Here is a 24,597-nt window from a genome sequence, read left to right as displayed (position 1 = left end):
ATGTATGTGCAAAAAAATTGGACAGAAATCAATTATTTTTCTACAATAATTAAATAGATTCAATATCTTCGTTCAACAGGATTGCAGACTGCACAGATGATACCCAAAGGAAAAAGTACTATAGCTTACTAAGTTAAAAATTTGATTTAATAGTTCTGATATATAATAATGGATTTCTATACATTTTATATCAGATTAAAACTTTGGTTGTAAGATTCAGATAATTATTTATTAAAAGCTCGACATGAGAGTAAGAAAGAAAAGTATGTCTTTGTGCCCCCTTTCCCTGTTCATGCCCTATCGGCCCCCCTGGCTAAACTTTGCTAGATCCGCCCCTGCACAGTTACAGCCGTCAGCTGTAGAAAAAGATCCTGGTGTAGAAAGTAATATTAAATAAATTCTAACAGCAGCTTATCAAGCTTAAACCTGCTGCTGTTATTTATCTGCTGGGATAGTGAAAACTTCTGTTTACGTTTGTTAGTCACTTGGCTATGATAGTAAAGAGTAGACACTGATGTAGCTGACTGGATCTTCTGGACTGTGTTCAGCACAATATTAATTAGTCATTGTCAATTGTTGATTTGTCCTGTTCTCATTGTATGACAAATTATGATGGCAGTTTGTTAGCTGATTGCATACTATGCATACTCTCTCTCTCTTCATATATATGTGTACCGGGGTGGCGGGGGCGCCAGAGGGAGTGTTTCCCCGAGGGGCACCAAACAGGCTAGGACCTCCACTGGCAAAGGGCCTTTGTGACATTCATTAGTGCCTTCACTGACACACAAAACAAAACAACAACTACACGACAGGCTAACTGTACACTCCATGCCAAACGTCACAAATCTCCCACATCTAAAAACTCTCTGTCTCGCTGTCTTTACCGTCACTCCCAAAACTTTCCCCTCTTCCTAAACAACCAAATCCCACGTGTTGACTTTTTCAAAAATTGGTTGACATGGTCCACTTTTCCACCGATAGAAGACAGGTGGCATTTTTTCTTTCTTTACTGTTGTCGAGCTGTCCTTAGAAAACGCTTAAAAAAGAAAATCAAAAGTATTTTTTTTTAAAAAGCGTGGCTTATATATATATATATATATATATATATATATATATATATATATATATATATTATCATAACTGTGGATTTACTGGCCTGTAATTAAAATTTAAAAACTTTGAAGTCCGAACTTTCAACATGGGTTGAAAGACTCGGTGTGGCTGCAGCTTGTTGCTGTGTCAGCTTAAATCAATCATGTGATTTGGAGGTGCAGCGTGTCCGTGGACCCCAGAGGGTTAATAACACTCACCTTCCTTCCATTTCCAGAGTGCAACAACTAACCACCTGTGTGAAATCTGAAATTCCTATGGTGTTGTTCAAAATGTGCTCTGGCACAGTCATAGGAATCGCTGGCTACTGAAAACAGGAAAAAAGCCGGTCCTGCTATGGGCTGAACCATTTGTTAATGGTAGAGGGGGGAACACTATGCAATATTTTCAGTTTTAGCATTTATATTCATCATTCACATATATTCAATTATATTTATATTACAGTGTGAATGTGTGTGAATGGGTGGATGACTGAATGTGTAAAGTGCTTTGGGGTCCTTAGGGACTAATTAAAGCGCTATACAAATAAAGGCCCTTTACCATTTATATTCACTGTTAACAGTAACTCCACTCAAAGTGTTAATGCTATCTTATTTTTATAAACAACACTGTCATATACAAAACTAGGGTGGCACGTGGGGTGGCAAGAGATCATTTTAGGGGGGCACTTGCCACCCCATGCCACCCTTCTAGATCTGCCCCTGCTGCGATAGCTTCCTTGGAGATGAAATGCTGGTTTGGTAGCGCTCCAGATGCTCAACTAGACCACCGACAGGCACTCCACAGCCACTCTATCACGTGATGCATACTGCTCCGACGTGCTAAGGTGATGAGCGGCCAGCTTTTGTGATATTTAATGGATCGGATTACATTCTTTTAATCAGAAAATGATGGTTTTGTTTAGAGCTCTGTCTAAACTTTGGTGCATGCAGTTTGAAGCCAAGCACAATTTATTTTAAAGACACATTCAGTTTGTCACTTAAAAAAATGTGTCAAAATTATGAGCTTTTAAATTAAAGGTTCAAAGTGACACTAAGGACATGCTCAGTCCTCCACTCTTGTTAGTGTGGGGTCATTGAAAAGCAGATGTCCTGTAGGCAGTGTTGGGACTAACGCGTTATTAAGTAACGCGTTACAGTAACTACGTTATCATTGTGGTAACGAGCACGGTAACTAGTTATTATGCCAAAATCAGGAACGCGTTACTCGTTACTGGGATTTAGATAGGGTCGTTACTCGTTACTTCGTGTGGTGGCTATCGCGGAGCTTCCACAGATTCAGTAACATTAGCAAGTGGTGGAAGCCAGCAGGTGGATGAAGGAAAAGGGACGCGGCCGCCGGTCCAAGTGTGAACTGAACTTCAGGTAAGAAGTTATGACCTGCAGTCTATCTGGGTCAGATATGAACCAAGTTTAGGTGGAGTTTATTTTCGTTATTCTGACCTTTTCCGTACTGCGTGCTAGCTAGCATGACGGAGTTTCTATACAGCTGGGTGGTGCTATGAAGTTAATGATGTTAAACTTTATTTTGTTCATAAGTTATTAGAGTTGCCAACCGTCCCGTCTGGTATTCGCGTTTCTTATTGAGCTGAAAAAGAACAGTTTGTCCCGTAATTCAGCTACAATGAAAACGACACAAAGCTGGAGTTATTCTGTCTTTGCTGCACAGCTGCCTCCTCTTCTCTCATTCTCTCCCCTCCCTCTCCCGTTTCTACTTCAGTCATGAAACTGATCAGTGATCAGCTGATCGGCTTTTCTCTCTTGTTTATTTATCGTCCACTTTGCGCCAGAAAGAGGAAACCAGCAGATGTCGCGGTAAACAACAGCAGCACGTTTAAGCTTGATCAGCTGTTGTTAGAATTTATTTAATATTACTTTCTAGTATCAGCTGATGTTTGCTGGAGCCACAGCTGTAAAGCTGCTGGTCATGATATGGTTTGGATATGTGGTGAGAGGGAAACATGAAGATGAAACCAGGAGATGTCCTTACTGAATCATCAGAGCTGTGATGGAGAAACAGGTTTACCTTTTAGGTGACATGAATGAGTTGAAGTTATGAACTGTTTCTGAGAGACAAATAACACCAGGATCCTTTTCTAAGTAGCTGACAGCTGGTAACTGTGCAGGGGCGGATCTAGCAAAGTGTTGCCAGGGGGGCATGTAGGGCATTAACAGGGAGAGGGGGGCACAAAGACATACTTTTCTTTCTTATTATCATTTAAAATGTCTAGCTTTTAAAAAATAATTATCTGAGTCTTACAACAAACTAGGGCTGCCACAAACGATTATTTTGATAGTCGACTAGTCACCGATTATTTTTGCGATTAGTCGACTAATCAGATCATCATCCATTGGACGTACAGCGTACAGCTTATTGCACCAGCAGCATCTGGTCTTACATAACTATCATTAGCTTACAGCTTGAAGTGTTTGTGCTAACTAAAAATAAAGACAAGATGGTAGTTTATTAATTTTTAATGAAATTTGCAGATTGTTTCGGTGAAGTTTAATAAACTCCTTGCTTTCTAAAATATAACAGGACACCGGAGTATATTCTCCAGCGTCTCACACTTCTGACAATCAGCTGTCTGCTTGACAGTTTTAGCTGTGCAAAAACTATAACTTTAATCTCAGCCAAACCGATTTACTCAGGAACAAATAAAATACTAAAGAAAGCCAAACTAACATTTTTAAGTTATCTAAGTGACTCATATATATGTTTAACCTGAGTAGCGAAAGACGGCGGTGGGTTTGAAAACGATTTGCCGGGAGTCCGGTGTTCTCACGGCTCTAGTTAGCCTTGCCCCCGCCTAGCTAACGAGCTAGTGGGTAACAGACGTCTCCGAAAACGTCGGAGCGCTTTTGAAAATATGTGGTGTCTTGATAAACTGAGCAGATATTTGAGGTTTCCACAGCTACATTCAAGCCTGAAAATATGTTAAACGTTTATTTTGTGCCCCAGAAAGAATAATAAGAGTAAAGTTAAAACTAACTAGCTGCCGCCATTGTTGGAAACTAAGCTGGGCCGCGCTATGAATTCTGGGACACAGTTTCTTCTTCGGGGTTTAACGGCAGCTGGCATCCTTGTACATGCAGTGCTGCCATCTTCTGTTTCAGTCCGTTATTACACTCTTAAATCCTACTACCGGTACTCATTCCTGCGTCCTTTGTGATCTTACAAAGCTTCAAACGATGCGTCGACTATTAAATTAGTCGTCGACGATTTTAATAGTCGCAGCACGGTGGCACGGTGGTTAGCACTGTTGCCGCACAGCAAGAAGGTCCTGAGTTCAATTCCAACATCAGGCCGGGGTCTTTCTGTGTGGAGTTTGCATGTTCTCCCCGTGTTTGCGTGGGTTCCCTCCGGGTACTCCGGCTTCCTCCCACCGTCCAAAGACATGCAGCTTGTGGGGATAGGTTAATTGGATAATCCAAATTGCCATTAGGTGTGAATGTGAGTGCGAATGGTTGTCTGTCCCTGTGTGTTGGCCCTGCGACAGACTGGCGACCTGTCCAGGGTGTACCCCGCCTCTCGCCCTATGACAGCTGGGATAGGCTCCAGCGCCCCCCGCGACCCTGAAAAGGATAAGCAGAAGCGAATGGATGGATGGATGGATTTTAATAGTCGACATAATCGTGGCAGCCCTACAACAAACGATTGATAGATTGATGCATATATACCATCAGAACAGTGAACATCACTGTCACAACAGTGTTTATTTTCATTCAAAGGCTTTATGATTTTTCCTATAATGGCGGCCGGTCTCTAGTCAAAATGCCCAGGACGATTTTTCTGTCCCAGTCCAGCCCTGTATGCAGCTCATCTGCAGTCTGGTGTTACCTACATCTTCCTATTCAGAAGGCAGAATTTCCGAGTTCTGAGTACAATCGAAAGCACCACGACTGCAGTTTTTGTGTTGGATGTAAAAAGCAGGCTAGGATAGAATCAGGCGTGGGATTTCTCTCGTGGAAATGTGCACATTATCTTTTCCTTTCTATTGGTAGGTGGCACAGTGCACTGTGGCAAGTAAGCAAGCTAGAAGACTGGCAAAGTTATGGAAGCAACACATTAACAAGAGAATTCTGAGTAAAACCAAAGTTACTTTCCCTAGTAACTAGTTACTTTGAAAGTAACGAGTAACTTGAAGTAACTGAGTTACTTTTGAGAGAAGTAACTAGTAATGTAACTAAGTTACTATTTTAAAGTAACTTACCCAACACTGCCTGTAGGACAACTTGAGGTAGCTTTGAACATGACTTTCACTCATCCCACTTCTGTGTCTCACAGTGTGGATGTGTGTGTCCAGACTTTGCTACGTTTGTAAGGAAAAGTCACATTATTTCTTTGAAAGTCGTGTACTTTGATTACCATTTTTATGCCTAAGCAATATAAAAAAACAGCAAAATAATATAAACTGATTACAGTGGCTGACTCTTCTGTTTTATGACAAGCTTTGAGACTAGTGAGCTGTATTTGAGCCCACGGTACAACAACGTGGATGATGTGCTCAGTAAACTGTAAGGCAGGCATTTTGTGAACTGATCCTCTTGCGTTTGTGTTTCTGGGAGTTCCTTTTCAATAAAAACAAACTTTTAATGTTTTCTCCTCCGTTCGTCGCTGAATTTCTATATGCCGACTGGAATCGTTGCTCTATTGACTTGTTTCTACACGGACATATAAACAGTGCTGGTACGAGTTCCGCTGGTTCTGAGTCATAACTTGTTACTCGGTGGGAATTTCATACATTTCAAACCACCGTTTTCAGACTATGTGCTGGAAACTAACGCAGTGCTAGCGACCTCCAATGAACCTACATACCGAGGGTTCAGACGTTAGCTCCCCGCGGCCAGAATGAGCTCTGTGCCGCTGAAGAGGACCTACAAGCAGCTGCCTGTTTGTGTTGTGGAGGACCACCACGACGTAAGCCTTCTCCGTGTGAACACAGCAGCGAAACACAACCACATAGTTCTGCTAAAGCTAACGAACGAGACGTTCTTATAACAACAGTGGACCTCCGTTTGTATATGAACGAGATAAATCCTCCCAGTGTTCAGAAGCAGATTAATGTTGATTATTCATATCATATTACAGTCAGACAAATGGTGAGCTGATGAACTCAGTGATAGATTTGTGTTTCTTATCAGACTTTTAATCACTGTCAGGTCCGTCCACGTGACACTCATGACGTCACTGGAGTAAAAACTGAAGTTGTTATAGAGAATTTTTATTATTGTTACAGATGCATTATTGTGTATTTTATAACTTTACACAAGTTTATCTAGTTTACTTCGTCTTAACTGCTAAAACACTGAATCCCATTCTATGAACGAAATAGTGATTTGTCCATTTAGTGAGCCGGTTACTCCTTTGGCAAAACCTTAAATATGTCTTTTGGAGTTGAGCAGTCTCATCTGCTCTTGTAGCAAACGTCCGAGCTCGCTCACTCAGATTCCGGGTGAAGCACTTTGTCATCTGCAGGAAATAGGATTGTTCAACATAACAGGTTACTGCAAACCCATCACACCATCTGCAGACGCAGGTTTCTCACTGGAGCTCGATCAGGAGTCGTAACAGCATGTCTCCACGTTGCTTTTCATCACTACCAGTATGAAGGAATCCACTCAGTGACATAATGTGAGATATGAATGTCTAAACCAAAACAAAGAATAAGGACTGTTTCTTGTAGTTGTTGGTTGTTTGTTGTGTTCTGGTCCTTCACACAGACATAGTCTGTTTTTACGCTGGGTTCTCCTCTCCTTAACAGACTCATGGTGAACATGGACGGTATATCCTTGGTTTTTAACATAGCCATAGCAACAACAGCTTGACACCTCCTCACACTGTTCAGCCAGTGTGGTCTAATCTACTGCCCAGGTTTATGTTTTGTACTCCTTGTTGAAAAACACACTCGCACTGCGCCAAGCATGTGAAGCAGTCGTGTAGTGAGTCAGGTTTGTCCATTGGCTGGCATCAGTCAGCGAGGGCTAGAACAGACCAGGCTCATTATATGAACCTCTGTAATAATCCTGCGTTACTTATTTGGCTACATTTTCATCTCATTGTGCTTGAAGCAGGAGAAGTTCGGCCACAGCAGGACTGACCCGAGGCACATCATTTTGAGGGGTTGCAAAGTTAAACGTGTAAATGGTTCCATGCTTTGCTTTTGTTTCTCATGTTCAGCAGTGTAATCTGATCCTGTAACGTAGAAATGTTCACGAATGATGTCAGTCATGTTGAAATCCTTTCCAAAGAAGATTTTGTGCTTTTAATGATAATATTAAAATTATCGTTCACATTAGCTTCACATTGCTAATCTCACTGTTTCTCAACCAGGTGGTGTGTCACATCTACCGGGCCATAGCTTCGAGGCATCTGCCAATGAAGAACATAAAGATGATTCATTTGGACTCCCACCCTGACCTCCTCATCCCTGTCAACATGTCTGCTGACACAGTGTTTGACAAGGAGAAGCTGTTCGGGTACGTTATGGGTCAAACTGTGGCTTGTGTTGGTCAAAGCTCCTCGTAGGTGAGAGCTGAAAGAAAGTATGAGACGTAAACATTAACTAGACGTGCTTCAGGTGATGACGTGATATTAGTCTCTGCACATGTTTACAACAAGATGTGAAGGAAGGCGACTTCTAAAAGAGGCGCAGTCGTGTTCTCAGCACTTGACTAATGTTGGCTGTGAGTGTGACTAAGTGACAGCTACGATCTACCTACAGTTTGCTCCCACAAGGAGTCCAGAGTCCCTCAGATGGGGACTGAAAATGCTCCAAACATGGAAACAAACCAACCCGACCACAGAAGGCGCGACAATCTGCTCGTTCTTTCAGGTCAGCATTGTGGAAGTGTTCAGGGTGAGGGTCCAGGATTAGACTGATGCAGATATATAAATACATGCAGCCTTTCAGTAGGAAGTACATCTGTGTGAGTTGGGCCATGTTTACATGTATAAAGCACAAAGTCTTGGTTAATATTGTAGCAGTTTGATCCGTATGCTGAGCTCTGACAGCCAATGAAAGGTCCCTGTTAGGTGGTGTGGAGGAGTGTTTGCCTCCTCATCTCCTCTGCTGGTGCCTCATGACAATAGTCACACTTAGCATTGTGAGGTATGTCATTACTGCCCACAGCTCCTGGAAAAGGATGGAAAATACCAGTAAATGCCTGCACATGTAAGTGTGACTGTGGGTATATGTGCAGGCACGGGGGGCTCTTCAAACAACACGTCACACGTCGTGGTGGTGAATGAATGAGCCTGATATGCATGTAAAATGATTTAAATAATAAATTAGTCAATCATTCGTAATGAATAATCTTCTTTATTGTTCCGTTAAAACAAAATGAAATCGACTTTTTGCCTGGATATAAACTTGTAAGACTCGCTTCCACAGACAGTTTTGCAGTGAAAAGTTCAGCTTACAAATGCTCACATTACAGATGTGTTGCTCAAATTCATTGTTGGAAATAGAAGCTACAGACGTTTGGAAGCAGGTTAGGAACAGGAGAGACGATCAGTCTGCAGCAGTATGGAGCGCAGTCGTGATGACGTGTAGAGAAGGTCTTCTTTGGATAAACAGTAAACGTATCATATGGTGCCAAGAGAGGAGCCGTTGTACTGTATGAGGTGGTCAGGAGTGAGGGTGGTGTGGGACGTGTATGAGGACAGCCTCCGTGGAGCCGCTGCGAGGTGTCGAGGATGATCTGTGACAGCAGGGTAGCAACAAGAGTGACAGGGAAGCTTCATAACACGCTATGATGCTGTGTGATGGAGGAGGACGTTGGGTGTAGAGCAGGGGTGGGCAACTCCAGGCCTGGAGGGCCGGTGTCCTGCAGGTTTTAGATCGCACCCTGGGTCAGCACACCTGAGTCACATGATTAGTTCATTAGCAGGCCTCTGGAGAACTTCAGATATGCTGAGGAGTCATTTAGCCCTTTAAATCAGCTGTGATGGATCACGGACACATCTAAAACCTGCAGGACACCGGCACTCCAGGCCTGGAGTTGCCCACCCCTGGTATAGAGTATGAGCTACAGCGACACCTGCAGGGAGCAGCTGAGAGACGTGAGCCCACTGCAGCCGTGGACTGTGTGGGTGGATGTGGGTGAACTGATATTTATGTCACCCCAATCTTGCATATTTTCCTTTTTTCAGTGAACTGAGTATAGAAAACTGGATAATGCCGATGGTGTACGCCGGTCACGTGTCCTCTGTGGTGTGGCTGCATCCATACTGGGCCCAGCAGATTAGAGAGGGAGAACACAGCATGACTGTGGGCAGAGACTCATCCACCACCACCATCAGGTAGGACAGGAAGAAGAACGGTACAGCAAGAGACATCTCTGTCCCTCCTTGATCTCCTGTCTTCGTCCTCTCCTGTCTCTGCAGAGTGACCAGTACAGACAACTACTTCCTCAGCGATGGTCTTTATGTGTGCGAGGAGCAGCTGGACAACCCAAAGCATTTCAGCCTGAGCGTGATCCGAGTCGATCCCGTCAGAGCAGGTCACGGCTCGCTGACAGGTACTGCGTGTGATGGCGGCGACACATCTCAAAAAAGTTGCAACAGAGGCAGCAAAAGGCTGGAAAATGAAGTAGTACTAAAACGATGCAGCTGGAGGTGCTGGGTGACACGACCGGGGAGAGCAGAGGTTCACCAGTCTGGGAGAAACTGTTCGGAATAATGTTCGTCTACATAAAATCACAAAGACTGTCTTATAATACTGTCGAAATACTGTGAGGATCTGCAGAAGTGGCTGATCTTTGGGCCTTCAGGCACCTCTGCATTAAACCAGGCCTGATTCAGAAATGTCTCCTCTGGGCTGCCGCTCATTTATAATGGGATGAGGTGGAAAATTGATCAGACGAATCAAACTGTGTCATCCTGACTGGAAAACCCTGCATTCCTTAAACTAAAGATCAAAGAGACCATCTGAGCTCGTGTTTGGATATGTTTACTTTGCTCTTGATGAGATTTGGAGTTTGCATGAGGTAACAGCAGAGGGCGCTGCTATTGTCCAATTGAACCTTTCTTCTACTTTTTGATCTGACATTTAATTTCAGAGCAGAGAACAGAAAAGGACACAGAGGAATGTTCAGTCAAAAGAGCGCGAGCAGAGCGGAGGAAGTCCGGAGAATCCAGCAGCTCACAGCCTCCGTCAGCAAACACTGACTCGCTGCAACCAGCAGAGGGCAGCACAGCCGAGGATGGAGCTGACGGCGATGGCGCAGGAGGAGGCGGTGTCGACGATGAAGGATCAACCAGCTACATCGTGAAGAGAATATCTTCATTTGTAAGTGAGACGGAGCCGTACATTCTGGACGTCGACCTGGATTTCTTCTCCTGTAAGAACCCGTTCAAAGAACTGTACACACAGGTACGCGTCCACTCTGCTGCTTCCTCAGGGACTGAATGAAACGCTGTTTCAGCTTCTGCTCATAAGCTCGTTTTACTGTGAAACATTGTTATTAGTCTGTTGAATTAAATTGGTCTCTTAAACAACAACATCAGTTTAAACAATAGCAAATATGAAACGAGCTCATGGGTTAAGATTGTAAACAACAATAATGATGATAAAAGATTTTACAGGGGGAAAGGTATGTTCTGGCCTCCAGTTTGGATTCCAGTAAGATGAGTGTGCCGGGCGCCTGTGAAGCGTATCTGAGTGGATTGAACTACAGTGGAACCCGACTTACGAAATAAATTCGTTCCAGAGGGTCTTTCGTGAGGCCGAATTTTTGTAAGTCGAGGCACCTTTTCCCATCGCCCTTTGAGTGAGGCGCTGCTGGCTGAAGACGAAGTTCTTGGTGGAGGAAGACCTCGCTCACATTTATCAATAATTTCTCTCTTTGTTTCCATCGAGAGCACTTCACGCTTCTTCTTTTCACTCCAATCACTTGAAGTTTTTTCAGCCCCATTATCAATGAACGATAGGTTAATTGCAAACGTAAAGCACACGAAATAGCGCTGCAACAACAATACGTCTTTCACGTGGAACAGCAAGTGCGACAGCCATGGGGTTATCACATGATTCGGAAGGCATCGTGGGCGTTTTGCTGCACCACGGGCAGCAATATTGAATTCCTTCATAACTTGAATGTTTCGTTAAATGGGGTCTTTGTAAGTCGGGGTTCCACTGCATTAGACGTTTGTCCGGCTTTAGAATCACTGTCATTACTGTCGATTGGCACGCCTTCTGCTGTTTTCCAGAGCACAGACAGAGTTAGCCTCTGAAGAAGTGCTTTTTTGGCCTTTTGGTTCTTAGTGTAAATCTTTAAGGCGTGATAAATGTACGGTATTTATCCCTAAAGCTGGAAAACATAGTGTCTACGGTAACTACGCCTACGGTAACAAACATAAGTCAGCCTGAGTAAAGCAGAATCGTTCAATAAAATAAATAGAAGCTGAAAAAGTTCAGTGAGATGAAGCTGAGGCAGAATCAGGAGTACAGTTAAATAAAAGAATACAATTGCATAGTTAACAGAATAAAGAGTTATAGATGCAGGTGTTCTGATTTTCTGTCTTCGTCTCAGTGGAGGTGAAACATGTTTTAGAGTTGAGCTGCATGTAGGCGGTGCAGACGGAGCAATATATCCATCCATGTGATGGGTCACATGTTGCTAGCACCACCCTCTGTAACTTAACTCAGCGTCTCAGTGTGGTGTGATTGTCCTGACTGAGTACTCCCAGAGTTACTGATGTCCCTGTATCGATATCTGCATACAGAATATCACAGTGCTGTCCGGACTTTGTTTCCCAGCCCTACTGCCTCAGGGTTTCATGGAGCAGCTGATCTAGGGGGCACTGTGTTCCTGACGCTTCGTCCTGGATCCTCACCCTCGTTCTTTCTGTGGCTCGTACAGCTTCAGGCTGCTGGGTGTCAGGTGGACATCCGTCCATCTCCTCTTGTGGTCAGCTATGGAGGCTGTAGTTTTAAACCCCACAGCAGACCGAGTCCAATAGTAGCAACAATCCCACTGCTGAGGCATTTTTAGAATGATCTCTCTTCTAGCCAAGCAGCTACTGGTAGCAGGAGAAAGCTTTGTGAATACAGGCCAGACGTTAACACTGAACTAATACTGAAAGAAGCTGTTTTAGTTGGAGACGTCCTCATCTTGTGTCTGTTGGTGAAAAAAACAAATGGTCCTGATGTTGATTCTGGGCAGGATGAGGCAGAAGTGTCTGATTTTTATTTTCTTGTTTTTATTTGTGTGGTTGGTGGTTCGCACTGCTGCCCCACAGCAAGAAGGTCCTGAGCTTCTCCTGTTGTCCGTGTTTGTGTGGGTTCTCTCCGGCTTCCTCCCAGAGAGCAGAGACATGCAGTTAGTGGGGTTGGGTTAACTGGTGATTGTAGATCATGAATGGTCGTCGGTGTCGTAGCCCTGTGACAGACTGCACCCCGTTTATGCTCCATCCGAGTTAAGACTTCTTCATGGGGCTGCATGAAAACCATTTCTAAATATATAGATTTAATGAATGCAACCTGGAGCCAGACGAAGCAGCAGAAGAGAGTTCATTAATTAACCAATAAAAATGAACGTGTGGTACAAACCCTGTTAATGTGTTAAGCAGCCTCCTGCAGCACAGTCCACACACACTGGATCCATTCTGTCATGTAATGTGTTACACTGGCGGGGCGGCTGTAGCTCAGGAGGTAGAGCCCACCTACTGATCGCAAGGTCGGTGGTTCGATCCCTGGCTCCTCCAGTCTGCGTATCCTTGGGTAAGACAATAACCCCAAGTTGCTCTCCGACGCATCCATCGAGTGTGGTGATGGGTGAATGTGTGTATAAGAATCAGTCCATTTAAAACATCTGTTCATCTTCATTACACAGTCACCTCAGCTACATGCTGTCTGTTTGTCCAGGAGGAGTACGCCATCCTCCAGGAGCTCTACAGCTTCAGAGGGCCCCGCCTGGATGCTGATGAGGTGAAAAATCCTTTGAGTCACAACATTTCTCCACCAAGCATCCATACAGTCCATAGATATTTGTGAATGACACAGAAGAGAGTGAAACACAGACTTTAAACTTTAATTTAAGGGAATTAATAATAGTGTTAAAGAGGAATGTAAATTAGTACAGAACACACATGTGAGTGAGGAAGACACCAGAGCTGATTCCAAAAGTGTGTTTGTTAGCTGTTGCTGTGGAGGAGTGGAGTGTGACGCTCCACTCATGTACAAATACACTTAACATCATCAACGACAGCACCGCGATGAATCCTGACCTGCTGCAGCTGATGCACGGCCGTAATGATGTCCCCACCTGTGACATGGACGATGCAACCATGATTAAAAGGTCCCTAAGAGACACTTAGGAGAAGCAGTAGCAATGTCTGCTGTATCCAGCAGGGGGAGCAGTGTGGAGGCGCATTCATTTACAGGCTTGCTGCGTTGTATAGTTCTATAACTTTGTTCAGGGATTCTGATTATGACAGCTATTGGTATATCTGGAACACGTCCTCAGCCATCGATGTGTTTTACACTTTAATAAAATGAATCACATTAAATTTTTGCGTTACTGTTAAAATCCCATTTTTAAAAGAATGCAGTACAAGTACTGGTTATCACAGTTTGCTGCTGCAGGGCAAACAGTCGGTATTTGCAGTGTTGGCCCCACCTCTGCAGTCTGCCCTGTCGATCAGCGTCTGACTCCTGACTGAGGTGATCCGTTCTTTAATCGAGGCTTGGAGTTCGTCACAGTTAGTGGGTCTTCGTTGTCTACCTGCCTCTGGAGGACTGGCCCAAAGTTTTCCGTTGGATTAAGGTCTGGGGAGTTTCCTGGGCCTGGACCAAACATTCAGTGTTTTATTCCCCGAGCCACTTGGTTATCACGTTGGCCTCACGGCCCCGCCATGTTTAAACAGGCTGTGTGTTCTTCGGCAGACTGTTCTTGGAAGAAGTTGCTGTGGGAGGATGTTTTGGTCCCGTTCTTTATTCATGGCTGTGTTTTTTGGCAAAATTGTGAGCGAGCCCACACATGAACGTTCTCAGGATGCTTTACTGTTGGCATGAGACAGGACTGATGGTGGCGCTCACCTCTTCTTCTCCAGACAATCCTTTTTCCAGCTGCCCCGAACAATCAGAAAACTGCGTCATCTGAGAAAAGGACTTTAGCCCAGTCCTCAGCAGCCCACTCGCTGGACCTTTTGCAGACTGTCGGTCTGTCCCTGATGGGCTTTTGGAGAGAAGTGGCTTCTTTGCTGCCCTCCTTGACACCAGGCATCCTCCAAAAGTCTTCGCCTCACTGTGCGTGCAGATGCACCCACAGCTGCCTGCTGCCATTCCTGAGCAAGCTCTGCGCTGGTGGCACTCTCATCCCATCTTTAGGAGACGGTCCTGGCGCCTGCTGGACTTTCTTGGGCTCGTTTTATGCAACACAGTGATGGCTGCACATGTTTATTTGCAGGTAACCATGGTTAACAGGAAGAACAATGATTTTGAGCATCACCCTCATTTTAGTGATAGCAGTCAGCATGACATGAGGATCTCCAGCCTGGTGCTCGTTAGTCTCAGCAGGTCCTTTTATGCAGTGCAGTGGAGATGGCTTTGTTGGTTCATTTTCATGGCAAAGAAAGACTTTGTGTTTCTCTGACCTCTCTTCATCACATTCTGCAGGATATGCAAATTGCATCATAAAGACTGAAGCAGCAAACTGTCTCAAAACTCATTTTTGCGTCATTCTCAAAACTTCTGACCACGACTGTCGTAGAGACTCGTTTTTAGTTTCTTTTTAATCTTCTAATGTCCCGTTTTCCTGAAGGCACCATGAGGTTGCTGTTTGCTCACATTTCCAAACACCCAGCCTGCCCACATGAAACGCAGTGCACATCTATCAAGCTAACGCTGCTGAAAGAACATTACCTCTAAGGTTCGAGGACAGGACCGAAAATGATTTAAAAAGCAGTCGGTGTCCGTAGAACGACTGTGAGATGCCTCCATAAAGCCCAGACAGAAGGTTTGTATACAAAACACAGAGGATTATGGGTCGCTGAAGACTTTTGCACAGTGTGCACAATAAAATCTAAAGAATAATGAAGGATGTGTTTATAATTCAAACAGAGGCCTGAAGAAGTAACGACCCAGCAAACATCTACATGAAAATGAAATTCTACCCGGCTCAGAAATAACTTCCACATCTGGTTTGGCATCTACGAGGAATATTATTATTAAACTGTTTCCTGTCAATAGTTTTGGTGATCTGAGCTGTAAATGTCTGAACGGTCAAACTGACAGTAAAGTTTGATCCATTTATTTCACATTTTCAAAACTTAACTGGAAGTTTTGATGGGCGACGAGGTTTACGGTGAACGCTATCCAAATTCAGTGCAGGTTTGTTTACATGGCACCAAATCACAGCAGCACTCATTGCACTTTATATTACAGGACAGCTCGTACAGTTATACTGAGAAAATCATCTATAGCTGACTCTTGGTGACACTCTGCAAAGCAGATGTGCCCCAAGGCGACTCCAGCAGCTGGCGGCTGCAGCTTTGAGCGGCTGTATCTGTACAAAGACATCCGAATACTTCAGCTAATTGTAGAAATGCAGAGTAGAAGGAGAAACAGAGAACGTACCTGAACACTGACCAGCACAGGCAACGCTGCGTTCCTTAAAGATGTTGTGCTTTTAGGAAAGTCTCTTGTGTTGTTATTGAGCAGAAATCTTAACGCTGTGCTTTCATTAAAGGCAAAACAAATAAACACTGAATGTGTGTTTGTGTGCTTTTAAGGAGGAGCTCGGTGAGTGTGTAGATCATCGTATACGCCAGTTAGAAGACCTGGAAGCAGCATTTGCTGATCTACTGGATGATGATGGAGAAGAGACGGTTACACGCTGGGCCACAAACCCTGGGTAAATCAATCTTCTGTAACAGACACTTGAAAGTTAGAGGCGTAACAAAGGAGGAACGAAAGCTGGGGAACTTTGTGCGTTGGTCAAACACTGAGCTGTTTGAAGGTAAAGCTGAAAAGTTGTGAATGTGTTTTTATAATGTCCCAGCTGGCTGTCCCTGTGCTTTATGCTCATGAGAATAGGAAGTACTTTCTTTATCCCTGATTTTGTTCCAGCGGGTGAAACGTTCATAAAATACTAATCTGATAATCCGACAGACGTCTCTGTGCCAGCAGAGGATGTTGAAGGTTTTCTCTGTCCGTGAGACGGGGCTGGAGCCGTCTGTTAGAGAAGCTGCTGGGGTCGTGTCCATGGTGGAAACAGAGGAACAGAAGTGTCCTCATAACCACAGATCAGCCTTATGGCTTATTTAATCTGTCTCATGAGTTTCATGGCTGCGCCTCACCAGACCACACTTACCTCTGCTGATGGGCCATGATTCTGCTGCAGACACTGAAGGACCTCACGCTCCCTCATAAACAGCCTTTTTTGTATGTAGCATCTTTGCTGTTGAGGAACATGTTCATCCATGCTCTCCAAAAACGGTTTCAAATTTAAATTAATGTGACCATAGAGCAGTTTTCTAGTTTGCTGCAGACCATCTTATAAAACCTTTTTTCCACATATGATGGCATTTGTAGTTCACATGTGGCCTTTTCTTTGCATGATAACCTGTATTTGTATGTGACACAGTGAACTCTGTGCACAGGCAGTAAGTATTAGCACGCAGTGATTTCCATAATAGAATCAGGCCTGTGTTAGTTTAGGGTTTTTGCCACTTTGGAGAGTAGAAATCACCATGAAACAGAATCAGTCCATTTCCCGTTAAATACCATCATTTTCACTGTCTACACCAGGGGTCGGCTCTTTAGTCCTTATACTGCGGCTCCGCGTGGTTTGGGAAAATAAATTAGAAGTATTTAGCTGAAGTGTATTTTATTTGTGTTTAGTTCTTTTTTAACTTGTAGTTCTAAATTGTTAGATTATTGTGATATTGAAATATAAAAATAAAATTTTATCTTATTATTTTTTCATCGCTCAAAATAAGCGTCACACTGGCGGAAGCCGGTGTACCCGCGGAAACGCCTGCATTTATCGAGACTTTCAACCCCAGGTAGGCCAGTTATGGATCTTCGGATCCACATTATGTCAGCAGCTCCACCGTGAACTATGTTAAAGACAAACACACTCACGCCTCACAGACGACAGCTTACAGTCCTGCGTGAAGATGAAAGTACAGCCTCGACCTGCAGACGCTGTGCGCAGAGGTTCAGGAGCAGAAGTCCCGTTGTAAACATATCACGGCAGACCTGACGATGTTTGCATGAACACGCTTTACAGCTTCTCTTTATTGACCACCTTTCACACACGGTTGCTGTGCGCACACAGCCGGCTGTAGCTTTGCAGCTCACAGCCCGACACACAACAGCAGAGAGAGCACAGACGTAAAGGCGGCGAGGCGTGACTGCGGGTGCCGCTCAGGTGCGTCCGCCTCCCCTGCAGCGGCGCTGCAGACCACGCCCCGCCACACACATTAACCTGGTAAAATACATATTTAGGCAGAATTTTGCAAATATCTATTTTTCATCTTTCAGCAGCATCGAGCTTTTTTTTCCAATTACTTTTTAAAAGTCAGGTCAAGGCTCCAAAAGCCCAAAGGAGATATGAGGGCGGCTCACAGTTGTTTTTTTCTGGATCATTTTAGTTCAGCTTTCCTTTTGTTATATTTCTTTAAGAGTTCAAAATGTGTTCATTACATAAATAAAATGTAATTTTCTCTGTAGCACTTCATGGATTTCATAAGCAGCACACCTTAGTTGTTCACACAAAGCATAAAAGTGTTTTCTTTTGCGTGGAAATCGCATCCAAACGGCTCTTTGGGTGTTAAAGGTTGCAGACCCCTGGTCTACACAGATTAAATCATGGTTGTATTTAAGCTGAACACTGAGTCAGATACAAAGTCTGAGAAATTAGTTAGAAACTGTGAGTGAGCAGTAAAGAGATGATAGATGACAGAAAAGTGAAGTTTTGCAGCTGTGATGGACGCGGCCTCTAAGGGGGCGGGGTATGGGGGTGCAGAGAGGCGTGGAAATGATTGCATCGCTATCCCGAACAGATCTGGTCTGGGTGTTTGTTCTACAGCTGTGCCAACATTTCCACGCACTGTGTGTTGACATTCGCTCTGAAGCTCGTCCTCTCCACAAATTCAGAACGAATCTTCAGAGGAGCGCGGCTCTGTCCTGATTATTGTCGGCACAAGCTTCGATCATCACAGCCCCACCCGTGTCACCCATTCGAATGTACACCAGCCTTTTGAAAGCTTTTGAGCCAGCTCCACCTTAAATTTCTTTGAAGCAACAAACACCCCTGTGATTACAGTTGTTTAACCAGTGAGTGAAAGAATCTGTTTGCCTGGGATGAGCTAGTGTGCCTCTATGAGCAGCCCCCACATCGTCTTACTGTTTCTGTGTTTTTCAGCATGGATTCACTACCTCAACTGGTTTCCAGTCTAAAGGCAAGAAATTCATGCCCTGACTATGAAATGGTAATAATAATTGTATATAATAATAATAAATAATAGCAATAAAGTTATATTTAGTGAACGGGAACATATAAATAAATATGAATAAACTCGCCTCATCACTCCTCCCTCAGGTTCACCAGGCAGGGTTAACCTGCGACACAGTCGAGCTTCCTCATCACATCAGCTCTGATGAAGAGATTGGCAGACTTCTCTCAGCTGTGCAGCTCTTCCTGAAGGTCCTTCCCAAACCCACACTGGTGACATTGTCCAGGTAAATCAGCTCCACAGATGGTTAAATGTCCTTTAACAGTGTAGTGTCACAGAAAGAGGGTCTAACTATCTTCATGTGTGTTTTCAGGTCCAGTTTGGATGAATACTGCCCAGTGGAGCAGGTGGATTCAATCCAGAGGAGAGTACTGGCTATGCTGGAGGGCCTGTATGGAGCACTGGACGTACACAAAGACTATGACAACAGCAGCACAGAGACTGGAGAGCAGTTGCCACAAGGATCCTAACAGATACACAAAACCACATCTCTCATTGGGATGATTTTATCAAGATAAACACAGCAGATAAAAACTAACACATCAGCATGTTAGTGTTGGAAGCAGGACAAATAGTTTGGAGATTTCCTCCCACATTGTGTATAAGTAGGGTCTGGATCCTTTGTTTGGGAATTCCCCGGGACAGTGCAGGAGAGCCTTGTTGTGACTGAATTCCTTCTTGCAAGAATAAACTCAAATATAACTCTAACAGCGTGACTTCTTTTATTTAATGCACTGAATTTCCACAACAGTTTGGTGCCAGGAAGTAAGAGTGACCAGCAGATCACACAGGGCGGAGTGAATGGGTGATCGTTACAGAAGCTGATTCTGGCTTTGGAGAGAAACGGGGCTCGCCGTGCTGTCCTGAGCCGTCGCTGTGTGACTGTTGCTTATCTTCGGCATCACTTGTCTGAGGACTGATACAGCTTATCATGACCGTCCAACTGTGCTGAATACAAGTGATTCTTATACCCAGATTGTGTGCATGGACGTGACTCGTTTTCGATCTTGGCAGATTAGTGAAAGATGAGGAATGTGTCACCAACTCAACATTATACATGATTCTGAATAAGAGTAATGTTACCAAACGCTCAGAAAGAAAAAGGTTTTCTTTGCACTTGAAGTAATACAGGTCTGTTACAGTGAAGGTTCATGTGAAAGTGTGCTAAAGTGTGCTAATGGGGCGACCGTGGCTCAGGGGGTTGGGAAGCGTATCTGTAACCGGAAGGTCGCCGGTTCGATCCCCGGGCTCTGTCCTGGTCGTTGTGTCCTTGGGCAAGACACTTTACCCTACTTGCCTACTGGTGTTGGCCAGAGGGGCCGATGGCGCGATATGGCAGCCTCGCTTCTGTCAGTCTGCCCCAGGGCAGCTGTGGCTACACCTGTAGCTGCCTCCACCAGTGTGTGAATGCTAGAGTGAATGAATAGTGGCATTGTAAAGCGCTTTGGGTGCCTTGAAAAGCGCTATATAAATCCAATCCATTATTATTAAAGACAAACTGAAGTAGAAAGAAACATGTTTCCTACATTAGGGATAACAAGGAAAACCCAGTGAAGTGATTTTAAAGTTTCAACTTGGTGTTGAATCATGTAAGTCAGATGGAGAGATGGATAAGGTGAGGGTGGACAGTGGACGATAAGACAACTTGTGAGACTCGGGGTTCTTCCCTTTTGTCTTCTTCGAGATGAGCAGTCCAGAAGATTTGATCCAAGACGTTCACAGTTAAAAACTGCAGCCCAACCTGTGGCTGTGCAAACTGGTTTGGTAATTTTGGGCTTTTCATCTGCTCATGTTAGAGGCTTCATTCAGAAGGATTTCCATCATACTTCCACTGAATGTGGCGCAGAGATAAGTGCATCTTCATATTTGGTCGTGCCGTCCTTTCTCCAACATCACCAAAGATGGAAACAAAGTCAGCATCAGGTCAGAGGGATTTAAGTAATGTTTGCAGATTATTTGATTCGCTCTTACTATGGACCTGCCTAAATGTTTTAATAAAACTTCCTGAAATTAAAGTCTAAATTATGCATTCACATTGAATGTCCATATGTTTCGTGGACTTGGAGAAGGTATTTGACGGTGTCCCTCAAAGTGTTCTGTGGAAGGTGTTTCAGGAGTACGGGGTCAGTTACGAGCCACAGCTGTTGCAAGAGCTTGGCCCACCTAGCAGGCAATAAGTTGGACTCTGCCAGGGCTGCCTTTCATCACTGATTCTATTCATGATTGTTATGAACAGAATCTCCAGACACAGTTAGGTGGCAGAAGGCTTCCACTGAGGCGGTCCCAGGATCTCTCAATGATGTGGTTCTGTTGGCTTCATCAGGTGGTAACCTCCAGCTCGATACGGAGGGGTTCACAGCCGAGTGTGAAGCAGCAGGAATGAGAATCAGCACCGCCATGGTCCTCACCCAGAAAGGGGGAGGAGTGCCCAGTCTGGGTCAGGGACGAGTTCCTGCCCCAAGTATCTCAGTTTCATGGGTGAAGGGAGATCGACAGACGGGTCGGTGCTGCGGCTGCAGTGATGTGGAAGCTGCACCACTCCGTCGTGGTGAAGAGGGAGCTGAAGCGCTCCATTTACCGGCTGATCTACATCCCTGCCCTGCAGAAACGTTTTGCCTGCCACAGCCTTGTGTGCACTCAGAAGCTCAAGTTATTGCAGCACATCCAACATCTGCAACAGGTTTTTTCATGTTAATGTGATGTTAATTTATATACAACAATAATATTAAAGACATTATTATTTAAAATGCTACAAATAATTCATTTTTAGGTGTCCTAATAAAGTATTGGAACCCCATTCTTTCAAAAAATATAAACTTTTTTGATGGGGAAGTGTTTCTGTATATATTTTTGCCAGACTTTTGGCTGCTGGGAAATGAATGAGATGAGCTGATGTGAGTAGTCAGCCTTGTGTCCATACACCTGCCATGTTTACTCTAACTAAAAACAAAACCACAAATCGTGTATTTGCTCCAAGGAAAGAAAAGAAACGGCAGTTTTGTGTGCCAGACTGTAAATATGGTGTTAATGGTTCTATATTAGACAGTGACAGTGAATAAGATCACAGGGGGTTAGCTCAGTGTTGGAGCCAACAGAGAACATCTCCACAGTTTTTGGCATTTTTACTTTCAAGCTTATTTTTTCAGCCTAAGCTGGTCAGCTGGGATTCATTTGCTCCCTCCTCCCTCGCTCTAAGGCAGAAGAAAACAAAGTCACCCAAATCCCCGACAACCATGTACAGCATAACACGGCTAGCAGGTGGTCCGTAGGTGACGTGCATTCAGGTTTCCCTTAATGTTGTCAGCTATCTGTATCTCTTTTAAAGCCTTTCAAGAATCCTGTCACTCCCAAGGTCTCAAAGACTTTAGAGTCAGACCTGTTACAGATCGTCAACTTTTCTTTATTATCAGGTGTGTTTCCAGAACCACTAAAAACTGCTGTAATAAAACCTATACTGAAAAAGGACAATCTTGACAAGACACAAATGAACAACTACAGGCCGATCTCAAATCTCCCGTTTTTAAGTAAGATCATTGAAAAAGCAGTTTCTCAACAGCTCAGTTACTTCTTAAAACAGAATAATTGCTACGATGCCTTCCAGTCAGGTTTTAGACAGAACCACAGCACTGAAACCGCTCTGACCAAAGTGTTTAATGACATATGTCTGAATACAGACAGTGGAAAAATGTCAGTCCTAGTTTTACTGGATCTCAGTGCAGCATTTGATACAGTTGACCACAACATATTACTCAAACGACTGGAGAACTGGGCAGGTCTTTCAGGAACTGTACTAAACTGGTTCAAAACATACGTAGAAAACAGGAAATACTTTGTATCAATAGGTAACTTCACATCTGAGCAGACAAGTATCACATGTGGAGTTCCCCAAGGTTCCATCTTGGGACCCCTTCTGTTTAACATCTACATGCTCCCACTGGCACAGATTATAAAGAACAACAAAATAAACTATCACAGCTATGCAGATGACACACAAATATATATCACAATGTCACCAGGAGACCGAGGCCCTGTACAGGCTCTTGGTAAATGCATTGAGGAAATCAATGACTGGTTGTGCCACAATTTTCTCCAGCTAAACAAAAACAAACTGAGGTAATAGTCTTTGGCGCCAAAGAAAAACGATTACAGGTCACCAGAGAACTTCAATCTATACATCTAAAAACCACAAACCAGGCGAGAAATTTGGGTGTAGTGATGGATGCAGACCTAAACTTAGAAAAACACATTAAGACAATAACAAAGTCAGCTTACTATCACCTCAAGAATATATCAAGGATAAAAGATCTGATGTCTCAACAGGACCTGGAAAAACTAGTCCATGCATTCATCTTTAGTAGGCTTGATTACTGTAACAGCATCTTTACAGGTCTACCTAAAAAATCAGTCAGACAACTACAGCTCATTCAGAACTCTGCTGCTCGAGTCCTCACTAAGACCAAAAAAGTGGACCACATCAGTCCAGCTCTGAGGTCTTTACACTGGCTGCCTGTCCGTCAGAGGATAGACTTTAAAGTTCTGATGCTGGCCTATAAAGCTCTGAATGGTTTAGGACCAAAATACATCAGTGACCTCCTGACCCAGTATGAACCTTCCAGATCCCTCAGGTCATCTGGATCCGGTCTTTTATCAGTTCCCAGAGTCAGAACCAGACACGGAGAAGCTGCATTCAGCTTTTATGCTCCTTATATCTTGAACAAACTCCCAGAAAGCCTCAGATCAGCTGAAACACTCAGTTTATTTAAATCCAGGTTGAAGACTCACCTGTTCTCAGCTGCATTTGAATAAAGCACCAAATCCACACTTTAAGCTTAAATTTCAAAACTTACATTTAACTACTGATTTTATCTACTGTTCTGATTTTATCTGTTTTGATTTTATATACTGTTTTGTTTGTTTGTTAATTAGTTAGTTTGTTTGCTTGTTTTATTCAATTTTAAATCATGCTTTTTATCTGTTTTTGTTTCTAATGTCTCTGTAAAGCACTTTGAATCACCTTGTTGTTGAATTGTGCTATACAAATAAACTTGCCTTGCCTATCAGATCCTAATTCTTTTTGTCCTGCACAGGTGAGAGAATTATCCTGCAGACATAAATCTCCTGAAAAAAGTGATATCAATTCACAAATTGAACTGTGAGTAAAAACAAACAACCTGTGCTCGGGACTGTTTGAAGATTTTGGAGAGTCCTGGATTCTGCCTGGACTTTGTGGAAGCCTCGAGGAAACTGGACCATCACAGCTGTTTGTGAACTGTGTTTAATATGGACTGTAGACACATGCACTGTTGTCACTTGGTCCTGCGTTTGAGTCCTGCTTTTACATCGGTCACTTGGAAAGCTGATGACAGCGATGTAGTGAGTAGAAGAGGCTCTAGTGATAACACGAGCAGCTGAATTCTGGTCAGGAGAGGCAGACAGTATCTAGCGATGCTAACGAGCTCTAGATTTATTTTTGCAATACTTATATATAAAACTATGTTAGTTTGTCCAATTAATTTTAATCCTCTGAAAATATAAGAGTAGGTAATAAAAAAGGTGTAATTCTTAAACAGTTAATGCAGTGGTCTTGTTTAACCCTTTGATTAAGTCTGCACACATGGACCTGACAGTACAGAGTACATACTGGAGAGTAGCAAACCAGTACAATATGATAGAAGACCCAAACTTGAAGGCCATTAAATGTTCTGCATTTGTATATTGATGTTGTCCCAGTCCTGTTCTAGGACACACAGCTTGACAGCAAGCGTGAGCCCAACCCAGCAGACACAGAGGACGGCCCCCAGGTAAAGGCTGAGAGAACGAGAAACTGTTCTCAACCAAACATGATAAAAGAAACTAAAACAAAAACGAATCTGACAATGTTCAAACAATCAAACTGGTGGTAGAAACAAACGAAAATTAAACGTGAGCTAACATGATGATAGCTGTGGATGTAAGTCTGGTCTCAGCCCTGGAACAGAGCATCCAGCTCTATGACTTTACTCTTGATAACTGACATCATTGCTC

The 24,597-nt window shown here is 43.7% G+C and overlaps 1 protein-coding gene across 1 annotated transcript; it reads left to right on the top strand.

The window, feature by feature from the left end:
* The first annotated feature begins 5,809 nt into the window (after nt 1-5,809).
* lg18h5orf22 (linkage group 18 C5orf22 homolog) lies at nt 5,810-19,259 on the top strand. The gene is made up of 10 exons (XM_085378458.1): nt 5,810-6,030; nt 7,444-7,589; nt 9,265-9,414; nt 9,499-9,632; nt 10,173-10,486; nt 12,977-13,039; nt 15,844-15,965; nt 18,483-18,549; nt 18,660-18,799; nt 18,887-19,259. Exons 1-10 carry the CDS (start codon nt 5,962-5,964, stop codon nt 19,041-19,043), a joined length of 1,362 nt encoding a protein of 453 aa, XP_085234584.1. The 5' UTR covers nt 5,810-5,961; the 3' UTR covers nt 19,044-19,259.
* Nucleotides 19,260-24,597: the final 5,338 nt, after the last annotated feature.

This window comes from Diplotaxodon limnothrissa, linkage group LG18 (assembly GCF_057381915.1).
Source record: "Diplotaxodon limnothrissa isolate DT_005_m linkage group LG18, D_limnothrissa_male_GT1.1, whole genome shotgun sequence".
Lineage (NCBI taxonomy): Eukaryota > Metazoa > Chordata > Actinopteri > Cichliformes > Cichlidae > Diplotaxodon > Diplotaxodon limnothrissa.
This window is presented reverse-complemented; position numbering and strand designations above follow the sequence as displayed.